Source organism: Lissotriton vulgaris, chromosome 8 (assembly GCF_964263255.1).
Source record: "Lissotriton vulgaris chromosome 8, aLisVul1.2, whole genome shotgun sequence".
NCBI lineage: Eukaryota > Metazoa > Chordata > Amphibia > Caudata > Salamandridae > Lissotriton > Lissotriton vulgaris.
The window spans coordinates 195135002-195158427 of record NC_141696.1 but is presented as its reverse complement, the minus strand read 5'-3'; the positions used below and the strand labels follow the sequence as shown (position 1 = coordinate 195158427).

At 48.0% G+C, this 23426-nt stretch overlaps 1 protein-coding gene across 1 annotated transcript in view; it reads right to left on the bottom strand.

The window, feature by feature from the left end:
- The window catches only part of CCDC83 (coiled-coil domain containing 83), a 191079-nt gene that overhangs the window by 128983 nt on the left and 38670 nt on the right, over positions 1-23426 (bottom strand). The window contains exons 3-4 of the mRNA XM_086933964.1: positions 13478-13562; positions 10665-10833 (exon numbers count right to left, since the gene is read on the bottom strand). Coding sequence (XP_086790090.1) covers positions 10665-10833; positions 13478-13562 — 254 coding nt within the window. The remainder of the gene's footprint in view (positions 1-10664; positions 10834-13477; positions 13563-23426) is intronic.

Genomic DNA, 23426 nt, shown 5'->3' with positions numbered 1-23426 from the left:
GTGTGCTAGCTGAAAAGGAGGGTAGATACGGCACTGATATCCCAGCCCACAATTTACATTTACTTGGACACTAGGTTTTCCTGGATGGAATCTACGTTTTCACATGTTTTTAAGATTAATCGTGATAACACGCCATTGCAAACAACTGGAAGCAAATGGCGAACAAGTAAAGTTTTATCAGAAAAAACATCTTCAAATTAGTACTAAGACACTATCACTAGCAGGTATGGAACACCAAATACACAGCTCTTGCAGATTGTATCAAAGCCAGTGCAAACAGCAGCAAGGAAATCTTCGCCGTCATCAAAGATTTCACTCTAACTCAGCTACATTCCACGACACATGGAAACATGCCACCATCACGCCCCTGCTCAAGAAACCATCCTCTGAACCAGCCATGCTTTCCAACCACAGACCCATCTCCCTCCTACCAAGCCTGGCAAAGGTCTTATAGAAATGAATCAACTGATGCCTCATCATTCCCCTCAGCAACCACCAGCTAATCAACGCAACGCAGTGCAGATTTAAGCCCAACTACAGTACAGAAACAGCACTCATTGCTGTCACAGACTACATCTTCATTACCCTTGACAGAGGAGACACAGGAATATTCACCCTTTTAGATCTCTTTGCAGCATTTGACATTGTCTGACACCCTATCCTCATCAGGTGCCTCCCGAGATTAGCATCCACGGACCTGCTCGCTGCAGGATATGCTCCTTAATGGATAGAATTTAGGTTTAAAGCATTTTATTAAGACAAAAACATAGGGAGAGGGAACAGGAGGTTAGAGTTACATACATCATAACAAAGAAATGAGCTGATGTCAAGAGTGCGACGGTGGACCAGGCCGCTGTGAAAAAGGAAGCAACAGCAAGTGAAAAAGGCTCAATATAAGCAATACCTCCAGTCCGAGCATGGTCAACACCATCAGTCTGAGCATTGAAAATAATAAGCAGTAACAAACAGGAACCCAACCCCCCATCCCCTAGAACCCTCCCCCAAACACCCCAACTCCCCCCCACCGCCCCGTCCAATGTACCGCTAGAAACACTACCTGCTCCCCACCGCACCCCACCCCTCCAGGAACCCAGCCCCTCTACCCCCCTAGTCAGCTGGAATCACTGGTGGCGTCAACCTTAGGAGCCTGAGGTACCTCGGACAGGTGAGTTCCCTAAATTCAGTAGTTAATAGTGCCCGAAAGGGTTGCCACAGCTCGTCAAATTGGTCTATCTCCCCTGCCACCGTGAGTGACAATTTTTCCATACCTAGCACATGCCAAAGCCTGTGCAGTCAGCCAGTGATGGAGGGGACCGTGGTAGTGCGCCAGTGGATGAGGATGTTCTGAACCGCTGAGCCCAGCGCAATCGCGATTTGCCTGCCCCTACGGGACTTCAGCGGGTACATCAGGCCATTAGGAAGGCCCAGTAATACATACGCCGGAAAGCGCGGTAACTCAATTTCAAAGTGCGTATCCACCTCATCAAGAACCTCCTTCCAATATGCGGCCAACAAGGGACAAACCCAAAGAATGTGCGTGAGGGTCCCCACCTGACCACAACCTCTCCAGCACTCCTTCTCAATATGCCTATTCATCTCGTGCAGTCTCTCAGGGGTGTAATACCAGTACGTGGACACCTTGGTGAATGTCTCAGTGAGGCCGGTGTGATACGCTGAATGTCTCGCCCGGTGTGCAATCTGGTCCCACTCCTTGTGGCTAAGTGTCCTACCCAATTCCCTATGCCATCGTTCCCTGCCCGGGTTATAATAGTGAAACGGAGGAGGCTGTAAGAACTTATAAAGATCAGTAATCAGTTTGGCATCCGAGGCGCGGGTCACCAGCCACCGCTCATATGGTGTTATCTGACGATCGGCGGTGTCCCGCACCTGGGGTTGAAGCGCCCAGTGCCGGACCTGCATATATCGCAGTCTATCAGACTCTGTCAGGCGGAACTCCTGTTGAAGCTGCTGAAAGGGGACCACCCCCTCCGGCCCATAAATCTGAAAGAGCGCCCGGCAGCCCGCCAACCGCCAATGGGAGAACGCGCCCGGCTCCATCCCTGGGGAGAAATCCGGATTATCCATAATGGGCATAAACGGCGAGGGGAACGTGGTGAGGTCCCGAGTCTCGCAAACCGTGTCCCATACCCTCAGGGGGACCCTCGTGACAAAAGAAGCATAAAGGTTGGGAGGGCGGTGAGCTCGGCGCAAGAATGGAACTTCCTGGAGGGTGCGCCCCGCCACCGCCTGCTCCTGAAAGAGCCAGTGCTTATCGGATTCCCACCTGCTCCACTCCACAAGGTATCGCAACTGCGCCGCCTGAAAGTATTTCCGGAGGTCCGGAATACCAAGACCCCCCGCCTCCGGAGCAAGCGTGGAGAGAACTCTCTTCATCCGTGGCTTGCGACCCTGCCAGACAAAGCGCGCGATGTCAGCTTGCGTCTGCCTGATCCAACCCACCGGAGGCTGGAGCGGCAAGGCTCGGAAAAGATATAGGATCTGGGGTAGAACCGTCATCTTGACCGCCGCAATCCTGCCAAGCCAAGACAACAGGCTCTTGCCCCAGCGGCCAAGTTCCTCCTTGATCTTCTTACTGAGAGAGGTGTAATTAGCCGTTACCATCGCCGGCAACGTCGGCGCCAGCAGAATCCCCAAGTATGGCACCAGGGACGATGACCACTGCATGGGGAAGAGCCGCTGGAGGTCCCGTCTAGTGTCCGCAGCCAGAGACACGTCCAAAGCCACCGACCTGCCCATGTTCATTTTGAAACCGGCCACACGTGAAAAAGCATCCAACTCGTGGATGTAGGCGGGAAGGGATCTCCTGGGGTCATCCAGAGTCAGCAGTACATCATCCGCATAGAGGCTAACCGCGTGAACATACTGCCCCATCTTGATCCCGATTGCGTCCGGGTTTTGGCGGATCCTCTGGGCAAACGGCTCCATGTATAGAGCAAAGAGGAGTGGGGAAAGGGGGCACCCCTGCCTCGTGCCGCGCTCGATAGCAAAACTACGGGAGCTGCACCCGTTGACCCTCACCACTGCGGAAGGGTGCCTGTAGCAGTTGAAAACCATCGAGCAGAATTTATCACCGATGCCAAATTTTTTGAGTACCTGCTCGAGATAAGGCCAGTGAAGCCTGTCGAAGGCCTTCTCGGCATTCACCGCCAGCAGCATCCGCTCGCCCGGGATCCGAGAAGCCTTCTCCAGAATATGCGCCACGCGCTTGGTATTGTCGACAGTTTGTCTGCCGGGCACAAAACCAGCCTGGTCAGCCTCAACCAGGCCCGGAAGGTGCAGGGCCAGCCTGGACGCCAGAATCCCCGTGTACAACTTGAGGTCGGCATTCAGGAGCGAGATGGGCCTATATGAGCCGCATAAGGCCCGATCCTTCCCAGGTTTCGGAATCACCGAGACCGTCGCCCTCAGGAGATCCGGTGGGATGGCTCCCGATTCGGAGAAGGAGTTAAACAACCGAGCGAGGATAGGGGCCACAACCGGGCAAATGGTTTTGTAAAACAGGGACGTGTAACCGTCCGGGCCTGGGGCTTTCCCGTGCTTAAGTCTGGCAATCGCGGAAATCACCTCCTCAACGTGGATATCGCGCTCAAGATATTCCGCCTGAGCGGAGTCTAGCGCCGGAAAGGGCCACAGATTCCAGATAGTCCACGGTTTCCCGCGGAGAGGAGGGCTCCCCGGTGTACAGTGCCTCATAGAAACCACAGAAGGCTTCCGCCACCTCCGCGTCACCCGAGACAGCCACCCCATCCGCACCCAAGAGCTTCTTCACTACATTTCGCTGTTGCGCGACTCGGAGCCTATGCGCCAAAAGTTTGCCACACCTGTCCCCCCCTGTGTAGAATGCATGCTTTAAACGTAACGCTGCGTATTCCGCTCTGTCCATGTCCAGCGCCGAAAGTAACTTCCTGGCAGCCTTCAACTGCCTCCAAGCCCTCGGAGCACCCGTACGGCGGTGGACCTGTTCGAGCTCCCTGACCTGGGAAGTCAGCTCCTCCCTCATCCGTTGCCGCTCCCTGTTGTCTGCCGAGGAGATAGAGATAAATTCCCCCCTGAGGACTGCCGTTAGCGCCGCCCACTGTGTCGCCAACGAGGTGTCCGAGTTACTATTGTGTGCCTGGTAGTCCCGTATCGCCTCCTCAATGTGTTTTACCACTGTCTTCTTGTGCAGAAGGGTGTCCCTAAGTCGCCAGACCACTCGGGAGGGGGAGGACGCCGGCCACGCAAACTCACCCAGGACCGGCGCATGATCAGACAGTGTCAGGACCCCAATGTCCGCCGCCGTAGCAGCGGCACACATCGGTCCACTAACCAGAAAGTAGTCCAACCGTGCGTAGGTCCGGTGCGCATGCGAATAATAGGAGTAATCCCTATCTGTAGGGTGGAAGGTGCGCCAAAGGTCATGCAAATCCAGTTCGGCAATACGGGCCTTCCCGGCCTGGGAAAGTTCCCCAGTCTGCGGGAACCGCTGCGCCGACCTGTCTACTGCAGAATCAAAGACAATATTCAAGTCACCCCCTAGTATGACATGACGATCGGGGGAAGCAGTTACATCCACCAGCACCGAATCCAAAAAACTTTCCTGATGGTCATTCGGGCTATATAAGGAGCCAACAGTGAACGATATGCCCCCCAGGCGGAGGCGGTATGCCAAAAGCCTCCCCTTTTGTTCAGCAAATTTATACAACACCTCCCCCTTAAAGGAGCTTGCTAGCAGAATAGCCACCCCCGCAGTTTTGGACGCAGCAGAGGAGAAAAACTGGGTGGGAAACCTGGCAGAGCGCATTCTATAGCAGTCGCGGGGCAGCAAATGGGTTTCTTGCAGGAGGCATATATCAGCTTGCGTCCCCTCTAGCAGAGTCAAAATCGCCCTACGCTTAACAGGGTTATTCAGGCCCTTAACATTAAGGGTCACCACCTTCAGGGACGACATATCTCCCAGAGGCCGAAGACGCTACGCCTCGGGCAGGCAACCGGAGGGGGAGGGGCGCAGGGCAGCAGCGCAGGACAGGCAGAAGTAAGCCAAGTGTGTACACAGGAATCATCGGACGGTTCTTTCCCAACCCCAGAACAATACCCAACCCCACCCCAAACGAACCAATGGCAACTAGCCAAATACCAACTCAAACAACCCATTGTCTCAGTCAAGTCCCAAAACGGACAGGTCTGTAGAAAGTACCAAAAGTAGACGTCCGGCCACTCACTCCCCCCCCCCCCCCGACCCACCCTCCAACCCCCGAACCTGGCACCGAAGAAGCTATGTCCATCTCCCCCCGGAGTGAGTTTAGGCCGTCAAGGCCACACCGTTCGATTCAGCTGAATCCCTGGCCGCTTCTCTCAGGGCACCGGCCATGTCCGCTCTGATGGTGGGCGAGTCAGGCCGCCCAGCGCTCGCCGCCGATCTCCGTCTCGCCGACCTCCGTCGTCCTCCTCTGTCTGAGCGCCTCCAAGACGGCGTCGCCCCATCCTCTTCCGTAGCCGTGAGCCCCAAGACTCCGCAAATGTCCTGCAAGGAACACAGCTGGTGCAGTACCCCGTTCCAACGAAATATCAAACGAAAGGGATGTCCCCAGGAGTACGGCGTCTCGTGCTCATGCAGGAAATCGGTCGCAATCTTGAAGGACCTGCGCTTCTGCAATGTGATGGCAGATAGGTCCTGATACAGCGCCACAGGTCGTTCTCTAAACATCAGTGGCTGTTTCCTGCGTGCCTCGGACATGATGCGCTCCTTCATCGGAAAGTCAGGAAGGTAGGCCAAGATGTCTGGCGGAGGTGCCGCCGACTGTCGCTGCCGGCCGGCCCTGTGGGCCCTATCAATGCAGATCGGAAAGTCCGCGGCCTCTCCTAGAATGTCTCGGAACAGGTCTTGCAAGTAGCCCACCAGGTCTGTCCCCTCATCCGCAGACGGCACACCCCGTACCCGGATATTATTCCGCCTCGACCTGTTCTCCAGGTCTTCGGTGTGGGCCTGGAGTTCAACACACTGCTCCCTGAGACGGAGAACGTCTTGTTGCAGGTGGACAATCTTGTTGTCCCGGCGTTGGGCCGCTGTCTCCACCGTCTCTATCCGCTCACCAAGGCCCTCCACTTCCCTGCGGACCTCGCGTACCTCGCTGGCCACCTCCTGCTTCAGCGTCTGGAAGTCCGCTTTAAGCGAGCTGAACAGGTCCTCCATGAAGGATCTTGTGACGGGGGGCTCACCCCCGCCCGTGCCCGCAGTGGCCCGGGAAGAACCCGGAGACGGTTGCGCCCTGTCCCGTTGTTGCTGGGCCCTGCTAAGCATGTCCGGCAGGGTACGGTCCCCCTTCCTCGAACCTCCTTTTCCAGCCATTCCTGTCTCGTACCTTGTCGCGACCAACTGAAGCAAGGACACGGGCTCCGGCCACTTCGAGGAGTTTCCAGCAGCCAGCAGAGTCCCTCAAGAAGGAACTCCCGGCCAGATAGGGAACCTGCGCCACAGATGACAAAATGGTGGGCCAGTCCAGTCACCAAGGGCCGATCGGCGCCCAGCCAAGAGTTCAACAGGGGCCCCCGTCGGGGGAACTCCGGCCGGAGAGTCCCGCAGGAAGGGAGAGGCGTGCAAAAGCGGAGGTGCAGTAGGCGAATTCAAGCGACATCGAAGGAGGGCCGCCTCACCTTCGCTGTGAAGACAAGATGGCGGTTGGGCGGGGCCGGGAAGATCGTCCAAACCCGGTGATGGCACCGGGGACACTCCAGAAGCCAGGCCCACGGGGAAAAGTTCCAACCAGGGCCGTCGGGCAAGGAAGGAGAAACAGTAGATCTGGCTCTGATTCCAAGCGTTGTCGTCTACCGGCCAGGGGCCGGGGCTCGCACCCCTTGGGAGGCCACCACCGCTAGTCCAAGCACCACCTCGCTCACACAGCAGGGTCCCCGTGCAGGGAAGTCACGCAGCCGATATCCCTCAGGCGATCCCCGTCGAACCTCGGGGCGGTCTCCACACCAGATCGCTAGACATTAGCACCAGGCCCCAGCCGGGATGTCCGGACAGCGCCCCGATCAGCTCCGCCTCCAAGGCGCTCCGCCGTCCTGAAACAGTCTTTTAAGGTGCTTCCACCTGAGCGATCTGGGCCAAAGTAGTATCAATACGTGCCCCAAGGTCTCCGCCGTCCGTCTCTCATCCGCTGAGCTTCAGCGGGGGGAGAGAAGCTGACGAAAAAGGGCTCGGGCCTAGGCGGGTCGGAGGAGCTGCGGGAAGAAGCGTCCGCTCACCCCGCCATCTTGGCCACGCCCCAATGGATAGAATTTAAACGGTAAAACAGGCACCTTACTCCTCAGAAGACTGCAAAGTGATCTCTGGAAAGCCTAAAGGTTCATTGCTCAGTCCCGTCCTCTTCAAAGCATACATAAGGATCCCTCTTGCCATCCACACACAAGACATCAACATCCTGTCCTAAGCTGATGACATACAACTCATACTCTCCCTGTCATACAAGACCCCTAGTACAAGAAACAAGGTTACCGCCTGCATGACCGCAGTCGCTAACTGGATGAAAGCCAACTGTCTCAAGCTCAACACAGACAAGACAGATGTAGTAATCTTTGGCAAGAGCATCTCCCCATGGGACTCCAACTGGTGGCCAGCTGAAGTCAGGTCAACACCCACACCCAGCACTCGTGCCAGGAATCTCAGAATGATCATTGACAGCAAACTGGACATCGCTTCACAAGTTAACACTGTCACTTCATCCTGCTTCCACATCCTAAAGGTGCTGAGGAAGTTCTTCAAATGGCTCCCAGCAACACTAGGAAAACTGTCCCTATGGGAATACCCTCTATGCCAGGATCACCAAGCAACTCACTAGAAGACTACAAGCCATCCAGAAATTGGCAGCCAGACTTAACCTTAATGTTCTACATGGAACCAGCGCCGGCTTTAGCACTGGTAACACCTGGTGCGCCAAGGTTTATGGTGACCCCCAATGACAGCTTCGCCGCGGATTTCCTCAATACCACCCTTCGACAGTGCCCCTCAAGTCTCCATAGCCACTCTCTCGCAGATACATTTAATTATTTTTATAGTATCACTCATTAGAGTGAAGGGAGTCAGAGCACTTTACATCACACATACATTACACAGAGACAATCAATCATAGGTGTGTGAATCTGTGTATAGGACTACAAGGGGTAAGATTCACAGGGCATCTATACTTGTAGACAGTATAGTTTAAGGGTGCTTCGTCTTGAGAATCACAAACTCTGAATTTAAAACGTAACACCATTGTTGGGGGTTCTCTTTAATAATAAGAATTGATTTCTACCCAAATGAACCCTTTTTGCAACATTAGGATAATGAAAGACTGGGGAAAAAAATCATAATGCTCTCATCTATACCTTTCAGTCTGCATGTGGTTCATTGATGACAGTTACTAGCTTGCTGTTCTATATTAGGATTTTAACTTATAAAGTGCAAGGAAGTCTCTGACGAAAGTGAAGTAGTGTGGCTCACTGGTTAGAGGCGGCAGACCCGAGAGCAGAGGACGGCCCGGGACCAGGGTTCGATTCCCGGCGCGGCAGGTTTCTGGACCAGGGTCAGCGGACTCGATAATTCTCTCGCCTCGGTGCCCACTCTGATCAGCGATCACACTCGGCAACTCTGGGCATTAGCTTGCCTCATCTTCACTAACGGCCCCACCAGACCGCCGGGGATGTCTGGTCTCACCCTGGAGATACCCATTAAGGGACCATCTCTCAGGGAAGCCAGGAAGGGTTTCGCAGCGGTCGAAGCGCCTTGGGACCCTACGGGTAAGTAGTGCGCTATATAAATGCCTATACATTTACATTTACAAGCCAGTGACCTATTTACATTATAATCTGCATGGTACATGTTCTTTGATACAAGCATATTAACCCTCTCCACTACCTTACAATGAATCAAAACGTCCACGAGTCAAAACTTCAACTAGACAAAAAGCTCCAATCTCTCTCTTGGAAGAACATTAATCACTGCAATTATATTACATTTTTTATTGTTGTCTGAAAATTACTGGAGGCCAGGAATGCGGCAGCAGGTTTTTTAAAAACCATAATAGACTTGCAAACAGGCACCCCCACCCAAAGTCAGCACCCAGTGCAGTGGCACCGGTCTCCCCGCGCTAGAGCCGTACCTGCCTAAACCTTAGATCACACTACACTTCAGGGAGCTCCTCTGGTTCCTGATACACAAACATGCTAATTTTAAACTCGATAACACATATTCAAGACACTACACAACTTAGGCCCCACCTACCTGAACAGTTGCATCTCTTTCCATCAACCAACCACACACCTAAGCTCCAAAGGACTCCTACTTGCACACATCCTACGCATAAACAGAGCCAGATCAGGAAGGCGGATATTCCCTTAAATCGTTACTAAAGCATGGAACGGCCTCCCATTCCTCATTAGAGCCGCCCCCTCTATTCAGGTACTCCGACGAAAGCTGGAGACCTGGCATTTTAATCAACCAACCTATGATAGGCAGTGCTAGGCACACACCTGCTCAAAGCCAGAATACCCGCGAGGGTGAGAATGCACTTTACAAATACACATAACACCCTCACTCTATACTTTACATTAAACCTACTCTTAAACCCATATCTTAAACATGTATTCATGATTTGTTTTGCACATTTTTTGCCACTTTTTTGTTATTCTTCCATGTTAATTCTAACCCGAGCTGTACAATCTTTAAAACCAAATAGTATAATCATATCAGTAGCTCAATGCACATGGGTTAAAGATTCTAAGCATAACATGAAAAAAACACAGCCAAAAAAGAGAAGTGGTCAAAGGAATTTAAGAAACAGATTCCCCTTTTTAATGGTTCTTCTACAGACATCCTCGCCTAACAACTGAAGGTTAGAATAAAAAATAAAATACACAGTCAGAAATGATGTTTAACTATTAGATTTGATGTATATCTCTACTAAGAAGTGCAATCTGTCTTTCCTATTGTGTCGCCTTTATGGGTTGTGCTATTCAATTTTGTATCTATTATTTTATTTATTGTTTGTAACGTTATAAAAGTGTATTTGCATGTTTTCCTGTTTTGGCGGTTATTTAAAAGTTTAGCTCAATAGGCGACTATGTCTCTGTATGAAATGCTTGATTAAGTAATGTATGTTTAAATAAAAATAATAATTATATATTTTCTAATAGAAAATTAGGGTAGTGCAGGTCTGTGCAATGAAAGTGTTTTTGCTAAATTCGCCTAGAACTAATATATGTCATCATATTGAGTGCACAACAGTTACAGTTTTTCTGGATGCTTGCAAGTGCCTTAATTTCGATTAATCATAGCAGGATTTTTGTGGTGATGCCTGGATTATTTTAGCATCTGTTTGCTTGCTGATGTAACTGTCACATTAGAAAAGCCAACAATAAAAATTAAACAATTTAAACTATTTAGCATTGAGTGGATATATACAGAATATAACATTCTGATATATTGTATCTTTATTCGTACTACACAAATTCAATTAATTTTATTTCTTGATGTTGGTATTGTTAGGGTTGACAAATAAGGTCTATATCGCAATTTCCCTCCATATATCCCTGTAATTTTTTATTATTTTTTTTCCAAATTTCCTTTTTAGAACTGCACTTAAAATAACATTAAGTATTATCAGAATACATTGAGCCGTTACCTTCAAACTTATGCTCCATGGTTCTTATATATTCCCATTTCTCTCTAATAGCCTGATCAACCTGATCTCTGTTAAAAACCTCCTTTGTCGCCAGTTCCATATCCTGTTTCTTCGCCTCATGAAGAAGGTCACTGATGTGTATCAGTTGTTCCGCCTTGAGCCGCTCATTCTAGAAAAGAAAAGCAAATCACCATAAATGTAAATGAGAAACAAAATGCACAAGAAGTGATATGAATCCTTATGTTGAGGTAAGCAGGAATAACCTACTGTTGACTTTCATACTTAGTCAAGAAAAACTGAACTGGTCAACATGTGTTATAAACCCAATAATCTTACACCTCTCAGAGACTTTTTAAGGCATGGGCAAAGTGGGCTCTGGCCCAGGGCCCCAGCCTTTCAGGGGGACCCCTGATAGAGCCAGCTCTGTTCTGCAGAGAGTCTTGCCCCAATTATCTTGAAAATGTCTTAATGGTATTGTTTCAAATACGGTTTTCCTTTATTTTTCATGTGGGTGATGTGTGAGGGTCTGTTGCAAACAAATGTTGTGTTTATGTTTCATGCAACAGCCATAAAAGAAAGTTTTTTTTAGATCAAAACAGGATGAGACATGGGAGGGTGTCACAGAGATTATTTGCAGTAATATTAGTGAGCTGCTGTTGTGTTACAATATTGAAAACACATCATTATCCCTGAATATTAGATGTAAACACATTTAGAATTTGGACGAGTGTACCGGTCAGTGTCAGTGACCAGGCCAAGAGAGTGCACGAAAGAGCTGAAAACTTGATCATACATTCAAAGCTGTTCCGAACAGCGGCCTCCACAATGCGTTTGGCCCAGGGCCACCCAAATCGTTAAGATGTCCCTGACACCTCCTCCTAGCTGGCTGACAAGCTCAGCACCTTCGCCGAAGAATCTTCGTTGGCTCTTGTCACACTCGCAGGCAGGGGATCATCAGACTGAACGTGAAGAGGTGCAAAAAAGAAAAAAAAGCCTACTCCAGCTATGCACCAAGGATCTGGAACAATACCCCAATGTCCAGCCCTGCTCCAATTTTGGAAAGGTCTGAGATGCACCTCTGTAAACAACAGTACATCAAGATGCAGCAATAGTCCGCTTTGAAACGAGCTACACCTCGAGTTACAGGTCTGATTGTGTCCTCTACCCTGGACCTTGTGTAGCACTTCACTCCCTTTTGACTAGGTTTGTACTATATAAAGAGACACAAATACATATTTACACGCCGGAGCAAGCATGCCACGTTTTCTCCTTACCGTTCGTAAACGGTTGTATGGCTGAACAACACAGGGAAATACTTTGCATGCCTTTACACCGCATTTTCTACCCTGCATTTTCTTTTAGAATAGTGCATATGTTTTTACAACGTATGCCCTTACCACACACTGTTTATATCTATAATTATATATATAAACAATGTATTTGTGGAGGGAGACCCCCCCATACCCCTGAACTTACCTTAAATGAGTGGTAAATAAAGGCATGCTTTGTAAAGGCATAAACGCAAAAACATGTGTGGTAAAAAGTGCAAAGTAAAGGCACAACGTGTTAAAACATCTTTGTAAAGGCAGTTTCCCTTGTACACCAGGAACCTTCTTTTGAATGGAACCTCCAACTACCTTCACGGATCACTGACAGAATATTGGACACAGAAATATCGAGGACCATAATATCGAGAAGGTAAGTGCAAATAGCGAAGCATAGATTTACTATTCTTAACTCCACATCTATGTACCTTGAAGAACATATATCGCCAAGGTACATAAATGTGGAGTTATAGGCCCAATTCACAGATCTATGAATCAGGCCCATAGATATTAAAACTTTGCTTACCTATAGAAACTCACCTTCAAAATATTTTTGTCTCTTTGTCCCACGATATTTTTGTTCCTATAATCTTTCTAAACACCTCATTCACACCCTTTTAACACCTTTAAATGGAATGACATCCCAGTGTAAAACAACTGTCATGAAAAGTAATGTTAGAGCTGCTGAATTAAAACATTTATTTTATTACTTTTAAGCTTTTCGGACAATAACATAACACGAGGCATGTGCAATTACCAAAATTGAAATTACCTCTTTGTGTAGCATCAGAGGTAAAAGACTCATATCTCTCGAGATAACAGAGCTATAGGGTGTATAATTCAATTTCAACTTAATATCCTGTACAGCAGGTGGGAGTGAAAAGGCGCAAAAGCGTCGCATGAATTTAACTTTTTAAACACGTTTTTTAAACATTAAGTATCTCTTTAGAAGATATCTATGAGGTAATGCCCTCTACCACACTTGTAATGCATTTTTGATCTAATAAAACGCTTTACAGCCTACATCAGGCATAAGGGAACATTTTTACAGATAATACTAACAAATGTAAAAATGCTCTCAGTGAATGCAGAGTGCCTTTGATCTCAAGTGTGGCAAGTCTGGAGAGAAAGTCAAGCTTTAACCACCGCTCAAAAAAGCAGAAAGCCTATTTTTAATGGTCGATTTTCGGCTTTGACTTCAGTATTATTAGATTGATTCCTACCACGCCATGGTCGTCTTTACCTCAAATTACTTTCTCAAGACTCCCAGTTAACCTATTCAATGAGTCCTAGCTATAGTGTTAATAACTTAATTGCTACATGGTATTTAACTTGGGAGGTGTTTGTTTTGTGCAGCTTTGAGATAATTGCAATTGTGTCTTAAAGAGGTAGCTACCTCACGGAGGAAACCTTGAACCTAACTCAACGAGCAATTATATAAAAATGGTAAACAGTAATAACATTTAAACTACCAATAGCTGTACTTACCCTTTCTTTATAGCGTCTGTTTTGTTCTTCAACATGTTTTACTTCTTTGAGATATCGCTCAATTTCAGTGTCTTTAATCTGCAACCTGGTGAAAAACAATGGAATAGAACCTCAATAAAAAAAGTCTGCACTTTAGAACTAAAGAAAGTGGTAGAAAGAAATGCAAAGGGTTATAAAGTTCAGCTTCATGTATGCTGTAAGAAATAGTACATGGGCAGACCAGGGAGTCGTATGTGATCTTCCGCTGAGCTCCACAACTTCACACTATGAGGGTAGGCTATTGAAGGTGGGGTGTTTGAGGATCCCTACGTGTAAGCGAGCTGTGCCAGAGGACTCAATCTGCACCTCCCAATGAGGCTAAATAAGACCCAAAAGGCAGCTGAGATTCCTTCTATTTCTGTTCAGCAGAGGCCAGGACTGGTTTACATATATTTTGCCCCATACAGTAAATCCACAAACTTACAAAAAACATATTAGAATGGAATTCCACCAGTAGGGTTTCTCAGAATTTAAGACATTTTGGCTAAATCATCTTCACCCATCGCACTTCGTTGTTTCTGAGAAGGGAATTCAACTTTCATGGGAGCTGAAGGAAGATGGGTGAAGAACTTCCGTGTCATCGTGTAGGTTCTAGAATGCCACCTTAGGTGCAGTTTGTTCCCTCTGATTCCCCAGCACATAGGAGCAGTCAAGTATGGCTTCCGGTGTTGGTTATCACCTCCACAGATGAAGCAGAGCTATGTGTTTCTCTCAGAGGGAACTTTGAGAAAAGCGTATGGTTCCTGGGACAGTGATACAAAATGTAGTCAATTATTTATAGTTCAATCTGTATAGATTCTGCGTTGCAGAACAAGTGTGGGAAGCATTGGGTTAATTACGTGAGGTAGGTGACAGACTTTCAGTTTACAGAAGCACCAAGGGAGGGCTACAGAGTGAAGTCAAAGCTGAGGTTCCCTTTAGGCTTATAAAGCATATGTTTGGAAACCTAAGAAAATGTTGTTATTTTTTAACAATAATGTATTTTAAATAAGCCAGGGGAAGGCAGTGGGCATAGTTTAGACCATTTAAAAAGTAGGGTGATATAAGGTTGCTTGGAGTCTCTCCATAAATGGGTGAAGAAACACTGAAGCCTAAAAATAGGGTAGGACATCAGTCTGGTAAGCATTGGAGGCAACGTTGGTCACACTGATGTGATGCAAAACGGGATGACTATGGGTGGTGGGGGTGTTCAAATCAATTTGTGTCTGAGGTGACTTTGGGGATACAAAACAGTGAGCAAGTGAGCTATAGAAGTGTAGAGTATATATGATCAAGCTTACACGATCACCATCTACCAGTAATCAAAGCGCACTGCAACGAATGAACAAGGTAGGATGTGGTAGAAAAAGGGGCTTGGCCTCCAACCATCTTTCAGCAATCCCCCTGTGTGGGCATTACTGGAGGTAACAGATTGGTTAGTTGGCCCCTAAGAACCCTCAGGAGTGAAGGGGATTTCATCCCCCAACCAAGGGAGTTCCACAAGGTGCATTTGCAGATTAGTGGTGAGAGGGTGTGGTCTTCCAGCGAGTTATCGGCTTTGTTTTTTTTTGGGGTCATTTTAGGAAGGGGGGCTGTGTGACTGCCCTTCCCTTGACACTTTAGGGACACTGGGACACCATCCCCAGGGTCTCACCCATTTTTTATTTTTTCATAAAAATTAAATGGGAGGGGAGCTGCACAGCCCTCCCTCCCGAGGCCGATATATGCCTCAGGACCACATCTCCTGGGGCTGGGCCGGTTGCCTGTATTTCTTAAAGGGGAGGGAGGTGTGTGGCCCCCATCCGTAGGCCGATTTCGGGCCCGCAAATCCATCCCCCAGGGCCTGGCCATTTTGTATGTGTTTTGGGGGGAAGATTTACAGGGGGGCAAGCAGCTTCTCTCCCGAGCCATTATCGGCCCCGGGGACCCCATCCCAGGGCCTGGCAATTACTTAATTCTTTTTTTTTCAAGGGAGGGGGGCGCGTGGCTCCCCTCCCCAGGCCGATTTCGGCCCGGGCCCCCTATCACCTGGGGCCCAGCCATTTATTTTTATTTTAAAGGGAGGGGGGCGAGTGACCCTCCGCTCTGGCCATTTTTGGCCCAGGGGACCCCATCCCCCCAGGGAATGGCCATCTCCTTTGGGAGATGAGAGGCAACACAAGCTGTTTGGTATAAGAATACAGTTAAGTGTACAGTTGGAAAAGCAAAGAATAGACATGATCATTGTAATCTTTCCGCTCCTTTATTTCAAGTGTGCTTGGTCTGCACCATATAGAGAGCCAATGCGTTTCGTCCAAACATGGGCTTCTTCAGGGCAGAGGCAATGTTGTCAGAGTCTTGCCAGAAAGACTATAATGATCATGTCTATTATTTGCTTTTCCAGCTGTACACTTAACTGTATTATTATACCAAACAGCTTGTGTTGCTCCTCATCTCCCGTTTTGCAATTTTTTTTAAAGTGCACATAAGAGGGAAAGGTGGGCATACACTGACCCCCAGGGCCAAATGTATATTTTATTTTGGGTCGCCACTACCATGATAACAGCACCAAGTGTAGTGGTATCCAGCCAGACTACCCCTGTGATTCTATGGTGTCCAGTGAGGCTACCCCTGTGATACAGCAGTACCAGTACCAAAAACCATATACAAATAAAATGCCAACCACCATTATGCAAGATGTAGGCCAGGCGGTGGAGGCCGGCAGCCTGCTACGGCTTGAGCGCGGGACCAGCTCTCTGCTGAAGGCTGTGCGCAGCAGGGGGTTGGCCACTCTGTACTGGCTTAGTTGCATGGCTGGCTCCAGCCGCAGTTTGAGTTAAACCATCTCTAAGTGGCTTACTCTTACATTCCATATTATTCAACAAAGTGCAATGCCTCAAAATTATGCATAAAACTTTCACACATTATAAGCGTCCTCTCTATCTAGAATTTGTCTGTAGCGCCGTCTAACAACTATTTAACATGAGCATGTGATCAGACATAAACTGGTGGATAATATATTGTATAATATATTGTGAACAGAAGCTTTGGCTCTTCTCACAGTTTTTTATGACATGCTTTGGCTTTAAACTACAAGCTACTTCGAAACATGCCTGAGCCACTCACATCAGGTGCACTCACACTTTACCTTGTGCAACAAGGAGGATTAGTTGTACCAAAACTTAACTGGTTGGAAAACTGCCCACTATATAACTTTCATTGTGCACTGTGCCACAATTACCTCCAGTTTTGCCCTATTTTTATTATATGCTTGACTTGTGTACACTGTAATATTATGCTGTATATGAATAGAGGTCCTCTACTAACAGCTTTGTGTTTTTAGTTTACGGCATGGGTAGTTGCAAACATTTGCCCAGGTGCCACATAGTATGGTGTGAAGGGTGACTGAGGGCCGCACTGATGCCAGCAGGGTGGCGTAAGGGGGTCTGGGTGGATTAGGGTTTGTGTAAGGAGGTCTAAAGATTTTTTAAATAAACGGCAAACATTTATTTGCAGGTTAACTAAGGTTAAGTGATGCAGGACACCATCGTAGTTACTTTATAACTTCATTTAACCAGCAAATAAATGCTTTCCAATTTATCTTTAAAAAACATCTGAGTATTAGTGTTCAGCAAGTAAACCAAATCTCATGCTACTGTTCACCAGGGGTCCACATGTAAAGGTCAAGTGGGCCGCAAGCGCCCCCCAGCCTGTACTTTGAGTAGCACTGGTTTACGGAGTAATGTGAATAGCAGTATCATGGATGATGTCATCAGTGATGTCATCAATGAAGCAATTTGAAATATCATCAGGGATGTCATTTAACCTGCCAGAAGTAATGTAGTTTGTTCATTAAATAATAACTACCGAATTGAAGAATTTTCCAGTTTTTAAATGTTATTTCTTATCTCTCATTTCAACACCTAACTATAATGTCATGTTACTCTTTGTGTTTTCAGCGAATTTGTTTTTGTGTAAGCTAAGATCTTATTACCATTCTTAACTATTATGGTAAACTCTGAATAAATAAGCGCATTAATAAATACATAAAAGTATGTATATGCATAGAGCGTTACTATGTAGAAACAAAATGGGGTTGGCTCTAATCAGCAAGGCTGAGACTATATATCAAATAACAAAGGGAGGTGCCAGTACTGATAACATTTATTCAATGCTAGAACGCATCATCCACATCAAGAAAATTAATTCGAGATAGGGTGTTGCTACTTAGTCGCAATTTTATTTTATAGAAATTCAACAATTATTACAAAATTTATCTTTACATCAAAAAAGAGAAGCATTAGAAAAATTAGAACAATTAAGGACACATCAAACTACATTCAAATAGAAACTTCAAACATTCCAAAACCTCAATCATGTCACATTCAAAGGGAATTCACCGCATTCATACCTGAATCAAACATACCACACACTGCTGCTACAATGAAAAGAAAATACAAACTGGATCTGCATCAATTATACAATGATGAATGGTGTAAAATTTAAAAATCTATTGGAATGTACTATTTTTAAACAATTGTACTAAACTATTGTATATTTTTTTATCTTTTGCCAAAAGTTCTTGCTGCACATTTGACTCTCATTTTTAACCAAATGTTTGTCACCGGTATATTCCTGGCTTATTGGAAATTGGCGTCTGTTCTCCCCCTCCTCCAGAAAGCTAATTTGGATGGAGCAGACCCTAACAACGATCGGCCAATCTCCAGACTCCCACTGCCCGCAAAGATGGTGGAAAAGGCTATGAATTCAGTTATCTTGGACTAGCTGGAAAAGCACGATTGCCTAGTTAATTCTCAGTTTGGTTTCAGAAAGCAACACAGTACGGAACTGGCGTTGATCTCTGCCTCTGAGATGATTTGCAGACCGTTGATGCAGGAGGCAATGCAGCACTTATGCTGCTTTACCTCTCAGTTAACCATCAGAAATTACTGCAAGTGCTGGAAGGTGTTGGTATTAGAGGAAAAGCGCTTGAACTTCTAAAATCATTTCAGTCAGGGTGAGAACAGTTTGTGGCTCTTGCTGCGCACAAGTCGCTGAATTTCACACTGCCATGTTGGGTGCCACAGGGCTCGTCGTTGAGCCCTACGCTTTTTAACGTCTATGTTGCCCCACTGGCAAGGCTAATCAGATCTTTGGGTTTCACTGCTATTTCATATGCAGATGATACCCAGATTGTGGTTTCAGTGATAGGCTCTCCAGACGAAACGGCGGCCCAGTTCCACACATCTCTTCGCCAGGTGGGGGGCTGGTTGTACGCTAACTGTCTGAAGTTTAATGCTAGCAAGACTGAAGTCCTACTTTTTGGCAAAAACACCAACTTCTGGAACCCCACGCTGTGGCCCCCAGAGTTTGGCCCGCTTCCCTACCCAAAATATAAGGTAAAAAACTTGGGGGTGACATTTGACTCTATGCTCTCTTTTGAAGGTCATGTCAATCAGGTCACTTCAATCTCCTTCTTTACTTTGAAAATACTGAGAAGGATTCTCCCATTCATTCCAGTTGACTTGAGGAAATTGATGGTGTCTGCCCTTGTTCTGTCCGGAGCTGACCACTGTATCGGGCTCTTTATGAACCGCCGAAAAAAGTGCCTCAACAAGTTGCAGATCGTGCAAAACGCCGCAGCGCGTCTATTGCTAAACATACCTAAATATTCATCGGTCTCCACAGCGCTTAAGAAGCTGCACTGGCTGCCAGTGAAAAGGCGGATAGAATATAAGGCTCTCTGCATTGCATTTAAGGTAACTCATGATGCGGGGCCAGCATTTTTTAAAAAGAACTTGCAGCGTTATATTCCTGCCCGCCAGCTCCGCACGGCACACTCTTACAACCTGGTAGTTCCCAGGTTTAAAAAGTGTGCTTGGCGTGGAAGGAGCTTTTTGGTCAGGATGGCCCGGTTTTGGAATACACTGCTGATGCAGATTAAAAAAGAAAAGCAACTGTTGCCATTCAGGAAGGCTTTAACCCCTTGGACGCTGATGACGGAACCGCTCCGTCATCAGCTGCGGGTGCGCTGTGCTGATGACGGAGCGGTTCCATCATGGCCCGCTTGGAACGCCTGCGCGGCGCGAATTCCGCGCCTGCGCTGAGCGTTCTATTGAGCGGGGCGGGCCATGACGGAACCGCTCTGTCATGAGCACAGCTCAACCGAGGCTGGTGACGGAGCGGTTCCGTTACCAGCATGCGGCCGCCGCGCGGCCGCCCCACCCCCTTATCACTGCAGCGGAATAGCCGCCACAGTGAAGGGGTTAAAGAAGTGGCTGTTCAATCTTTGAGCTGTCTCTATCATTCCTATCTGTTTCGTGCTGAGCTAGCGCCATGATACCTTTGGGTGAATGTTTTGCGCTCTACGAGTCTCTTTTTCATTTCATTTAATTTCATTGCAATGTAGTGCTCAACATCCCAATGTTCTAATATAAATATCCCCCAAAATGTATCTTTCCTTACAGACCCTGCATAATAACTGCCAAGGGAATTTACTTTGGCATTTTCATTCATTATAAACACGATTCAGTTGAGTGGTACGACATAAGAGTAGATTTAAATCCTTCCTATAGTCTCAAGAAAATATATTTCATTTTAAATGAAACTCTTTGAAAGAAACGTACCAGCAGGTCACACAAACTCAATAACTTGCTTTCAGGATAGCTGGTTCACTTTTATCCCTCGAAACTACAAAGAGCAGTGAGACATGAGCCCTGGATTTCTGCCTGGAACATGAAGGCTTTGTTCTGGCATGCCTCGTTAGTGGGGAGCAATCCTAAAACTGCAGGGCGGGCTGCTGGCTGGCTCGGTGAGCAGAGAGCAGAGATCAGAGCTGACTGCAAACTGGTTCTGATAGCTAATGCCAGGCTCTGGGGCCCACACTTTCATCATTCCATTTATAGAACAAGGGTCACTGACTTCACCCTGCCTAGAATTCTTCCGAAAAGCAACTTTTGCCTAAAAGTTAGGCCAGGAGGGGGAAATAAAATTATAAACCTGAAAAACACTCGCAAACTATGGGCTTGTATTGTATTTAATAATCACGATGCAGTTAATTAAAACCTTTACAAGATAAAAGAGAAAAAAGTACAAATAGAAAAACGGATAAAAGGCAAGTGCATCAGCAAAGAACGCTGTTTGAAACATGTCTGCAAAATACTGCATGCTATCAAGATTGAACCGGTACCATGATTCAAAGACACGCACACCTGTGCCAATCGTCCATTTCAATCTTGTCATTAATTGTGCAAAACGTGCGAGAAAAAAAAGGCAGTGCATGAGAAATGCAAATAGAAAAGGGGAAGAGTCTGGGGTATCGCGCAAGAACCACACTCCACGCTGTTACTTGAAGCGTAAAAGGCCATTTTATTAGGACAAGGTTGCACTCATTTAGACTTTATTACATAGTACATAAATGCAATAAATGTCCTTTCCCCACCCCATGCCGACTCATTCTCCATTCCTCCTTCTCAAAACCATCTCACCTGTTTGACTCTTCCCCATTCACTCTGTGACCTCCTTCCTCTCCCCATTCTCACCTTCACTTGCCCTCCGAGCATCCTCTGTTAAATTTCCTTCTTTGCCTCCCGCGCCCCGCTATCAGTCACCCGAGTACCATTCTCCCCCTCGAGGGGTGGATCGCCCGTATGTGACTCACCACCCCTCCAAAGTACCGGCAACCAGGGAACCCCCATAGGGCGGTTCACTGCCCCACCCCCAGGCACCTTTCGCCTCCTGTGCGCCGACCCCCGCGCTACCCGGTGGATGACCAATCCACCACCCAAATGTATGTTCTATATAACTCACTGTTGATGGGACAACCGTCTGTCGCGAAAGGTGCCAACATTCCCAGCATCACTGGAACCCCAAGTTCCTGTGCAGCGAATGCATCCGCAACCCTGTGGCGTCCAGTGGCCGACCAGCCACCACTTCCCCATGCATCTTGCGCAAACAGATAACATGTCCAAGGCAATCCCATGTCTGGGAAAAAGTGCCCCCTTCTCAGTGAAAGACCACGCCACTTTGCATGTATCCTGTGTAACCAAACTTTTGTCGGGCGAAACCATGTCAGTGACAGCAGGCCCCCCCCCGTCTGGTGAACGACTATCCACCACCTGTGTCTGTACTCAAATTTACCAGGTACATTGCGCCGTGCCAGACCATGGCCGGGACAGTGCCCCCCCAATGCGTTGAACAACCCGCCACCGCATGACCACATCACATATTGCAAGCCACTCCTTGTCTGCGAAAGATGCCCCCCCCATGGTGAACGACCAATCCACCACCTCTGCCAGCATCCCGAGCACACCGATAACAGCCATTATTGGGCCAACCGTTTCTCGCAACAAGTGCCTCCGTGGCTGGTGAACGACCATCCACCCTTTACTGGCGTCCAGCATAGACATAGGGTTCCTGGGCCAAACCTTGTTAGTGCAAAGTAACCGCTTTCGCGGTGAACGACCATCCGCCATTCTTGCCCACCTCCACTGTGAACATAGAGAATTCAATGTGACCGAAACTGTTTGTGACAAGTGCCCCCCTCGCGGTGAACGACCATCCACCCTTTGCTTGTATTCGGCGTAGGAGCAGATTTTCGCGGGACCAACTCTGCTTGCATCAAGCACCCCCACCTTGGTGAACGACCATCCACCCTCTTGGTTGCTTCCTGTGTAGACAGGCAGGATTCGTGGGCCAAAATCTATCCCGTGTCAAGTGCCCCCTTTTGCGGTGAACCCCCATCCACCTTTTTGCATGCAACCAGTGTAACAGTAGATTCAGGACCCAAACTTTGTTTTTGACAAGGGCCTCTTCATTGGTGAACGACCATACACCCTTTTGCTTGCCTCCAATGTAGATAGAGAGGATGCTGGGGCCCAAATCCTAAGTGCCAAGTGTCCCCCTCACAATGGACGACCATCCACCCTCTTGCTTGCCACCATTGTAGACAGATAAGATGTGATGGGACCAAAATGTTGTTTGTGGCACTTGTCCCCCTCTCTTTGCACGCCCAGTCCACCCTTCTGCCTTCCTCCCGCGTAAACCGCTCAGCAATATTTAGGCCCAAACTTTGCTCATGACAAGAGCCCCCCCCCGCACGGTGAACGAGTGAACGACCATCCACCACCAGGGCCTGCCCCAAAGCACCAGTAACTGTCATGGAAGGTGCCGACCCGATCCATGCCGGTGGCCTCCCTCCCACTGCAATCCCCACTCCCCTCACTTGTACCCTTGCCAGTCAATAGCTCCCCCTTTGACTCATTCTGCTGCGAGGCCCCAATTCATCACAGCGACCCCATTGCCTCCAGTATCTGTTTCCTTGCACTCTGTCCCCCTCTATGTATCATCGTGTAAACCATACCCCACTAATCCCAGCATACGTCTGACTTCCACCTGAAACCATGGATTGGGGCGACTCCTTACCACATAACACAATGTCACATGTCCAGACCAAAGTAAAACCCCCATACATCCCCCAGTCGATCATTATATTTCAGCCCTTGTGCAACTGGCTAGTTCGCCTCTTCCGACAGACCATGCCCCAGTAGCAAGGGGGCCACTCCCGCCAGGCGACCGCCTGGGGTCCTGCTCCACTCCCAACTCCTGTAGTAAAAAAGAATAATTAGTCCTGCATGAAGTGTATCCTTATTCCCTCAGCCCCGGTCGACAAATGTCCAGTCACCCCGTCATCACAGAAACACCTTGACGGACACCCGCAGCCCCGAATGTTGCAGCCGCTCTCCCTCTATCCCCCCAGGGCCCTCCGTCTATCAATGCTGCAACAGTCCCATAACATCCAAACCATGCGCCACTGCCCTGCGTGTGAAAACCTATAACGACCTGCAGAACTGAAAACTCCCTTTCCTCCTTTGGAAAACAACCCCCCAGTCCTCTGCCTTCAATCTTAAGACAATAATCTCGCTGCCCGTGAAAAACCACCCTCCAACCGTAA